The 9,552-nt window shown below is 42.1% G+C and overlaps 1 protein-coding gene across 2 annotated transcripts; it reads left to right on the forward strand.

Moving 5' to 3' along the window:
* Window positions 1–398: 398 nt before the first annotated feature.
* TCEANC (transcription elongation factor A N-terminal and central domain containing) lies at window positions 399–9,110 on the forward strand. Of its 2 annotated transcripts, none has more exons than XM_058535445.1 (3): window positions 399–483; window positions 2,473–2,601; window positions 8,015–9,110. In XM_058535445.1, exon 3 carries the CDS (start codon window positions 8,023–8,025, stop codon window positions 9,082–9,084), a length of 1,062 nt encoding a protein of 353 aa, XP_058391428.1. In that variant the 5' UTR covers window positions 399–483; window positions 2,473–2,601; window positions 8,015–8,022; the 3' UTR covers window positions 9,085–9,110. The 2 variants fall into 2 exon arrangements, with proteins under 2 accessions (XP_058391428.1, XP_058391427.1); XM_058535444.1 differs by lacking the exon at window positions 399–483 and adding an exon at window positions 508–645.
* Window positions 9,111–9,552: the final 442 nt, after the last annotated feature.

Consider the following 9,552-nt stretch of genomic DNA (forward strand, 5'->3'; position numbering starts at 1 on the left):
AGTGCAGGATGCACAAGGCTACTTAATGAATGTCTACTATTTTCATATCAATTGATGCATGCTAGGGGTGAAATAAACACTTGTTGAATTAATTACTGCATTAAATAAATCGATAATTCACATTTTTGTCCCAAGTTTTGTCCACATTTAGCTGAGCATTGCTTGACTGAAAACAGAAACGGTACGTTGTAGAGCAGTTCAACGAACTTTGCTGCTCAAAAACATTAGGAGGTAAGTTTCTTTCAATTCAGGCCCTTATCCCGGACTTTCCGCCCCGAGCCATACGACCTCCTCCAGGGAGAGGCCACTGATCGCTCTGCGCAGGCCCCATTTCCCTAGCACGCATGCGCTGGGTCCCGGGACTGTGTTCTCTAGTCTGCGGGCTTGGATTGGTTGAGCGTTCGTGGTCCCGCCCTGGGGCCCGGAAGTTCTCTCCGGACGTGGGGGCCTCCGAGAGCTACGGGGCTTCGCCTGCCCGGCTTGGTGAGCTACGCTCCGGGTTCGTTGGAGTCTCTGCCCTGGCAGAACGGCGAGCTCTTGTTTCCAGTGGAAGCCCACCCCTGCTCGGGGAGGCTCTCGGGCGGCGAGCCCGGGGAGGCCCGAACGTGCCCTCACCCCTCCCCTCCTCCAGCCAAGATCACCGGGGTGGGCAGATCCGTCGGGGCCGCCGCTGCTTATGTGCTGGGTGCTGGGCTGTCACCCCTGGACAGCTCGCGGCAGGCTTTGCTTGTCGCTCCGCCCCACCCACTGGAACCCGAACCCGGGCCAGAGTGGGCCTTTGGGCTGGTCCCTTCCCCTCGCTGCGCCTTTGCTAGGGATCATCATAACGTGAAAGGGCCCCAGCGCAGTATTTGGGTGGCTGCTCAGGAACTGCGACGCCCCTAGCAATATTTGGTATCATTTATTTCCACAGAGGAAGCGGCTCTCTGTGTAACTGGAGAAGTGTATGTGGGTTAAGGCTAGAAACTTCAAATTTCTGTTTAGATCTTACATCTGAAAATCTAAACAGATCTAGGTTACTGCTGATTTGTTACCAGCTCTTGAAAATTTCTTTGATCTTTCCTACTTCTCAGGGTTTAGGTTAGATGTGTGCACCTTGCCCGTACTGTAGTATTAGTTAATATTTAGAAGCTTTTATATGCATTCAGTCAACAGATATTTAGGGCCTACTGTTGCTGCCACTGTATAAACTTTATTTTTGATATGTATTCAGAAGCGAGGGGTATAGGTGTGTATCTCAGCATTATGTAGATTAGCATATGCTCTGGAACTGTGTTGTCCAACATGGTAGCCACCAGCTCCATAAGGCTATTGAGCACTTGAAATGTGGCTAGTCCAAATTGAAATGTGCAGTAAGTGTAAAACACAGCAACTTTTGGGGAATTAGTATGAAAAAGAATGTAAAGTATCAATAATTTGTTTATATCAATTACATGTTGAAATGGCAGTATGTTGGATACACTGGGTTAAAGACAATGTATTATAATTTTACCTGTTTATTTTTTAATGTGGCTACTAGACAATTTTAAACTATATCTGTGGCTTGCATTATATTTCTGTTGGACAGCATTGCTCTAGAAAGGGGTCAGCAAACTATGGCCTGCAGCCAAATCCAGTCTGCCTGTCTTTGAAAAAAAGATTCATTGGAGCAAAGCCATACCCATTCATTTATGTATTGTCTGTGGCTGCCGTTCCTGCTACAAGAGAAGCAGAGTTGAGTAGTCCATACAGAGATTGGATGGCCTGCAAAACCTAAAATACTTACTATCTGGCCTTTTACGGAAAAAGTTTGCCAACCCCTGCTCTAGAACAATGCCTGGTATGGTAGATATATGTCAACCTTTTCATTGTAGGCCTGTGTAATTGTCGGTCAGTCTTACTGTGTGACAGGCATAGTTCTGAGGACTCTAAGGACTTGCTCATTTAATTCTCATATTAATTGTAGGATGTTGGATTTCCCCCATTTTGTAGATGAGGAAATTTGAGGCACCGAATGGTCAAGAAACTTACTCAACGTGTTCAGTACCCCTTCTGAGAACTGTACTTTCTTGACCCTCCTAATCCTCTAATTGCTTGACTCCTGGGGCCCACTTGTTTAGCCCACAGTAGGCACCATGCTTTTTTTTTTTTTTGAACTAGAATTTTTTGAACTAGAATTGAGATGAGGTTGGTCTCCTGTGGAAGAAGCTGAGAAGCACTGGGCTTAGGTATGGTGGGTACACGCAAGCTGGTCTGTAGTGAAAAGAAATGAAGCTCACAAGCAGAGAGGAGAGAGAGCATCCTGGATGCTCGTCACTCATTTAGCAAGAACACTTTGTTGAGTAGTAGTAAGCACTGGCCAGGTGTGTATCAGGGAAACAGAGGGCATTCTTTTCTTATGGTCTTCTGGAGAAGGCAGACAGTAAAAAAAAAAATTTAATGTGATAAGCACCATGAAAAAAACACCGTGCAAATATTTGACGTTTTTAACAGGTTTCCTCATCTATAAGATGGAGCTAAGCCGTATACCTGTCTCGGGTTACAGTGAGGATTGAGATGGCGTGAGTGTGTCTGGCGGGTAGAGTTGCTCCATAAATGTACACTGCCTTCTACTGTTAAGAGGTAAGTCAGGGAGTGAGTATGGGGAACTGGGTGCATGATGACACTTAAAACATTGCAGTCATCAGTTGTCATTTGTAGAGAAGGGTCTCAGGTGAGTTGTGCAAGCAGGTGTTTTTTATGTTTCCTGATTTAGTGGGACTCATCTGGCAAAATCTGAAGTCAGAGCGATTCTGTGCGTTCAGTCTAGAGCAGGATGGGAGCTGTCTTTGGGCCAATGGCAATGTAACTGGGATGGTCCTGCTGCAGGAGGGGAGTTATGCCTGTGTGCACAGAGCAGTGGTGGCAGCTCTGGTTTAAATCAGAATCACCTGGAGAGCCGAAAAAATACCCAGGCTTACCTTCAGAGATTCTAATTCATTCTATCTGGGATGAGCCCCTGGCGTTGTTTTTTTTGTTTGTTTTTGCTGTTTAATTTCTCCAGATGATTTGGATTTGCACCAGGATTGATGCTCATGTTGAAAGAGAGGCCAGGCTCCGGGAGCTGCTGGAGCAAAGGCACAGAGCTGTGAAATGGGCAGTGCCTGTCTGGGGTTCAGTGGGGTCACAGAGGAGGCTGGAAGGGGGCTTTTCATCACCTGGCCAAGGACGGTGGGCTCCATCCTGAGAGCAGAGGGGAGGCTCTGGAGGGCTTTACTTGGGAAAATGAGGGAATATCCTGCTGAGATCTGTGCTAGAGGATGATCTCTCTAACAAAGTGCTGTGAATCGGAGCGAAGGCAGTGAAGAAGAAATTGGAGCTGGCCAGATGATGGAAAGCCCAGATTCAGTTTCAGTATTTCTCCCCTGGGGTCCCCTAGCAGGCCAGTGTCTACCTTGTGGAGATACCACAGGTGGTAATTCGCCAGTGTCTTGTCTATATTCCTTCCACTGAGCTGTCAACCACTTCAAGAGAGAGACTGTCTATTATGTACCAGATTCATAATATTTATTGAATGAACTATAGATCTCTAAACTGAACACACAGCTTACTTTGTCTTTTTATGGCAGTTCTCAAAATTTTGTATCCCAGTTGTTTCCACACTATACCTTCCTAGGACAATAAATGCTTTATATCCACATGATTGTCCCAAAGGGGGAATAGAAAGTTGGACAGGATTTAAATGCTGTTTAAAATATGGAGAATGGAAAACAGTATGGCAATTCCTCAAAAAATTAAAAATAGAATTACCATATGATCCAGCAATCCCGCTTCTGGGTATATACCCAAAAGATTGAAAGCAGGGTCTCAAAGAGATGTTTGTACACCCATTTTCACAGCAGCATTATTCACAATAGCCAAAACGCAGAAGCACCCCAGTGTCCATGGATGGGTGAATGGACAAAGAAAATGTGGTCTATCCATACAATGGAATATTATTCAGCCTTAAAAAGGGAGGAAATTCTGACACGTACTACAACACGGATGAACCTTGAGGACATTATGCTAAGTGAAATAAGCCAGTCAGAAAAGGACAAATACTGTATGATTCCACTCATACGAGATATCTAAAGTAGTCAAACTCATGGAGATAGAAAGTAAAATGATGGTTGCCGCGGGCTGGGAGAGAGGAGAGAGGAATGGGGAGTTGTTGTTTAATGAGTACAAAGTTTTGCAAGCTGAAAAGAGTTCTGCAGGTTGGTTGTACAACAGTGTGCATATGCTTAGGGCTACTGAACCATACACTTAAACATGGTTAAGATGGTAAATTTTATGGTATGTGTGTTTTACCACAATTAAAAACTAAAAATAAATGTGGAGGAGAGGTAAATAAAAGGACATATGAAATGAAGAGCAAAGTGCTTATACATGAATACATCGACTTCTATAGATTTACACGAGTAAAGAAGAGGTTTTGTTGGGAAGACAAATTGCTGCTGCCATCACGCTGAAGCCCTGGAGCTACAGTTCAGTTCCCCTTTAGAATCCCCTTGAAACTCTGACCCTTCTGTGAGAAATTCTGACCGGAGTTAAATATTACCCAACCTCCTTGTGGGCACTCGAGACCAGTCTCTTATTAACCACTTTGCCAACATGCAGCAAACTTCAATCTTGATTTCTGGGTAGTGATGCATATAGAATGACTATAGAATGCGAGCAAGGTGAATATTTCTTTTTTGTTAGGAAATTTTCCAACAAGTGGGGGAGGGCTCAAGTGTGTTGAGCAGCCTGAGACCTTATTGTGACATTGCAGCTTGATTTCCTCCAGGTCCCAAGATCTCAGGCAGACAATTCTGAGAGAAATGTTCAGCAATTGAGGGCACGTATTTTTTATTTTTCTGTGCTATCTTGCCTGTTCTTTGTTTACTGAGCCTTTGATTTTTAGGAAGACCTCTTTACTGTTTTCAGTCTTTAAAGATGGACTTTTAGAAAGGAAAAACAATGATTTTGAAGCACTTATTCTTGATAATTAGATAAATAGCCACTTAAGATCCTGAATTGATGGCCCACTAAGTGACAGTTAACTGACTTAAATAAAGAAAAATGACTGCCCAGGTTTCTATATTCCAGCACCCTCTGGTGGTAAAAATGCAAGACTCGGAATCTTGGTCATCTTTGAGCTGTCCCAACAGGGGAACACCAGTAGGAACCTCATAGTTGTGGCCAAGGGTATATTACTCTTCGTATTCTGGGATAGAATTTGAGGGATGATTCAGAGGAAATTGTGGAAGCTAATCTGAATGCAAAGCCACAGGTGATGTAGCACCTTTCAGAGATGATATTATGATTCCAGAGGGAAGGTAGAAGTTGACCGATCCATTTATCATACCATTTTTCAATAGCAAATATCTTAAATGTATATGGTTTATCATGAAATTATATTAGACTGATAACTTTTATGATTATGAAAATAATACATAGTCATCATAGAAAATACAGAAAAGAGGAGCCGGCCCCGTGGCATAGCAGTTAAGTGCGTGTGCTCCGCTACTGGAGGCCCAGGTTTGGATCCCCGGCACGCACCGACGCACCGCTTGTCAGGCCATGCTGTGGCAGCATCCCACATAAAAGTGGAGGAAGATGGGCACGGATGTTAGCTCAGGGCCGGTCTTCCTCAGCAAAAAGAGGAGGATTGGCATGAATGTTAGCTCAGGGCTGATCTTCCTCACAAAAAAATAAATAAATAAAAAAAGAAAATACAGAAAAGTAAAAGAACAAACAAAAATCACCTAAAATCTTACCATTCAGAAAATGCCACTGTTTAGAATTTTGTGTATCTATTTTCGGCCTTTTCTCTTCTCGTGTGATTTTTAAATAAACTTTGGATCAGACTCTGTATGTTGTTTTTAAATAACAGCTTTATTCAGATAGAATTTACATACCATGTAGTTCACTTGTTTAAAGTGGACCCCTCAGTGGTTTTTCGTCCCTTCACAGTTGTGCAGCTCCTCACCATAGTCAGCTGCAGAAGAGTTTCACCTCCCCTAAGAAAAACTCTGCCCCCGTTAACAGCCACTCCCCTTTTGCATTTCACTCGCTCCACCCCAGCCCTAGTCAACCACTAATGTACTTTCTGTCTCTATGGATTTGCCTATTCTGGACATTTCATATAACTGGAATCATACAACATATGATTTTCTGTGTCTGGCTTCTTTAACTTAGCACAGTGTTTTCAAGGCTCATCCATGTTGTCGCGTGTATCAGAATTTCATTTCTTTTTATTGCCAAATGACATTCCATTGTATGGATCTACTACATTTTTTTATTCATCAGTTGATGGACATTTGGGTTGTTTCCACTTTTTGGCTATTATGAATAACATTGCTATTAACATTAGTGTGCAAGTTTTTGTGTGGACATATATTTTCATTTCTCTTGGGTAGATCTGCTGAATCACATGATAACTTTCTGTTTGATCTTTTGTCTACATAGTTTTATACCTGATTTTTTTAAAGATTTTATTTATTTATTTATTTATTTTCACCCCAAAGCCCCCAGTAGATTGTTGTATGTCATAGCTGCACATCCTTCTAGTTGCTGTATGTGGGGCGCGGCCTCAGCATGACCGGAGAAGCAGTGCGTCGGTGCACGCCCAGGATCCGAACCTGGGCCGCCAGCAGCGGAGCGCGCGCTCTCAACCGCTAAGCCACGGGGCCGGCCCTATACCTGATTTTTTCACCTAACATTATGTTATGGTTATTTTCCCATGCCATTAAATATTCTCCAAAAACATGATTTCAAATGGTCATATTATTATATCATCCTAGGAGTGTACTATAATTTTTTAACTATTTGAGACCTTCCAGTTTCTTCTAAGTTTGAAGAAAATTATTACATATACAACCTCCACATCTCTTATTTCCTTGAAGTGAATTTATAGAAGTAGAATTCCTAACTAAAAGGACATTACATTCTACGGCACTTATCATATGGCTTTTAGGAACACTGCCTTAATCTCACTGTAATTGCTTCAGTGTTGTTAGCCTGTGTGTGTTCAGTGATGGTTGTTTAATATCAAGTGCTATAAAACGGGAGGCTATAGATTTTTGGAAAGACAGGGCCCCTGCCATCAAGATGCTTATGTTCCCATTTAGACCAGACAGGCAGATATAGATCCAAGGGCTTACGTATGCAAGGTTACGTACATTATGTAGAGAGAGAAATAGATATAGATAAAGCAAACATTTGCCTGCCCAAGATGAGATTCACACGGACATAATCATCAAGCAACTTTTTACACCTAAAAGTTAAAAAAAGAAAAAAGTTAATGGAACCTAGGGACCAGTTAGTCCAAAGTCATAAATCATCTGGATTGCTTAGTCTGAACCTTTACCCCGTCATTCAGAAGACTCTGATGTCAGCACAGTGTGGCCTGTTGACTTTTGGGGCCCATCAGACCTGGCTCTGGCTGCCTCCCAACCTGTGCTGTCTCACGATTTCTTTAGATTCCTTGCGATATTAGCATCCCCTTTTTGCCCTGTTTTTCATTCTTTTATATTCAGAAAAGTAACACTTAAAGATTATAAAATCAGCGGGTAGTTCAGTTATACAGCTGCATGTGGAGGGGAAATAGTCTGGCCTTGCTCAGCCTTACCCTGTTGATGTTGACACTGCATGATTTCACTCCCAGCATGATCACCAAATTCCATCCAAAGGAATTGACTAATCTTGATCTGGAAAAATCATTGATTTGTAAAATTAGAGATAGAAAAAGCTAAAGCAGCAACTCCAGCAAGCTTCTTCTAAGCAATTGTTCATGCAGAAGCCGTTTGCAGTGCTGCTTTTTTTTTTAACTGCTGAGACTCAAACTTTTGAAACTAAACCATACACATTGCAGATTCCGTTTTCTAACATGTTGTACCCATTCATATTACATAACTCTTTCAGAAAACACTGCGTAGGTAACTGGCAGGAAGTGCTACACTACTGTCAGGAAACTGTGACTGGCAAATGCTAGCTTAAGAAAATGGAAACCTCTTTTCTCTTTTCTTTGCAGCTGTAAAGATGTCTGACAAGAACCAGATAGCTGCCAGAGCTTCCCTTATTGAGCAACTGATGGCTAAAAGGAATTTTGAGGATCTTGGCAACCACCTTACTGAGCTAGAAACTCTTGGTGTGACTAAGGAGCATCTCCAGGAGACAGATGTGGTCAGGGCTGTGTACAGAGTCCTCAAAAACTGCCCGACAGTGGCTTTGAAAAAGAAAGCCAAGTGTTTGCTGTCAGAATGGAAAGCTCTGTATAAGTATACTCACTTCAAACAAAGGGACAGCTCTAAATTATTCCCTGTGGGTGGAAATAAAGAAGAAAATTCAGGACTTTCTCATGACCCAAGTCAGAATGAGATATTGGGCGTCTCCAGTTCTGATTCTCTGCTATCATCTAAAGATGTTATGGCAAAAGCCGTTGAAATGATTGTGCCTGAAAATAGCACCAGTCCAGTGGAGCCCAAGGAAGAGCATTTCAGGGATGCTGACCCTAAATCCACTGACAGTAGATCAAATGAGTTGCTGGATCCCGCAGTGCCCATGAGAACTAAATGCACAGAGTTTCTTTATCAAGCTTTAACTAGTTCTTCCACACATCAGCCCAAAGCTGATGTGTGGCAGAACTTTGCAAGAGAAATTGAAGAGCACATTTTTGCCCTTTATTCAAAGAACCTCAAAAAATATAAAACTTGTATCAGAAGCAAAGTTGCCAATCTGAAGAACCCCAAAAATTCTCACTTACAACAAAACCTGCTCTCTGGGACCATGTCTCCGAGAGAATTTGCTGAAATGACTGTCATGGAAATGGCAAACAAGGAACTGAAGCAGTTGAGAGCCTCCTACGCGGAATCTTGCCTACAGGAACATTACCTTCCCCAAGCAATGGAGGGCACACAGACAAAGAAAATAAAATGCAGACGTTGTGAGAAATTCAACTGCAAAGTCACTGTAATCGCCAGAGGAACACTTTTCCTTCCAAGTTGGGTGCGGAATTCAAACCCAGATGAAGAAATGATGACCTATGTAATTTGTAATGAATGTGGGGAACAGTGGTACCATAGCAAGTGGGTGTGCTTATAATTGTAAATAAATGTTCTCTTAACGACAGATAATGAGTGATACCTTTTTTTGTTTGGCTGAGGTCTTACTGGTTTGGTTTTTTTAATTGAGATATTGACATATAATATATTAGTTTCAGGTGTACAACATAATGATTCGATATTTGTGTATATTGCAAAATGATTACCACAGTTAGTCTAGTTAACATCCGTCACCATACATAGTTACAATTTTTTTTCTTGTGATAACTTTTTCAGATCTACTTTCTTAGCAACTTTCAAATATGCTATACAGTATTATTAACTACAGTCACTATGCTGTACATTACATCCCCAGGACTTATTTATAACTGGAAGTTTGTACCTTTTGACCATCTTCACCCATTTCACCCACCCCCTAACCCCCTGGAGTGATACCTTTTATTTGTACAACCCTTTTATGCTTGTTTTTAAAATCTTATACATACTATTCTTAGTCCTAAGAAGAAGG

Source organism: Diceros bicornis, chromosome X (assembly GCF_020826845.1).
Source record: "Diceros bicornis minor isolate mBicDic1 chromosome X, mDicBic1.mat.cur, whole genome shotgun sequence".
Classification (NCBI taxonomy): domain Eukaryota; kingdom Metazoa; phylum Chordata; class Mammalia; order Perissodactyla; family Rhinocerotidae; genus Diceros; species Diceros bicornis.

Bases quoted from the DNA above. Each gene is read 5' to 3' on its own strand.
- TCEANC (XM_058535445.1), top strand. From the start codon at position 8,023: ATGTCTGACAAGAACCAGATAGCTGCCAGAGCTTCCCTTATTGAGCAA.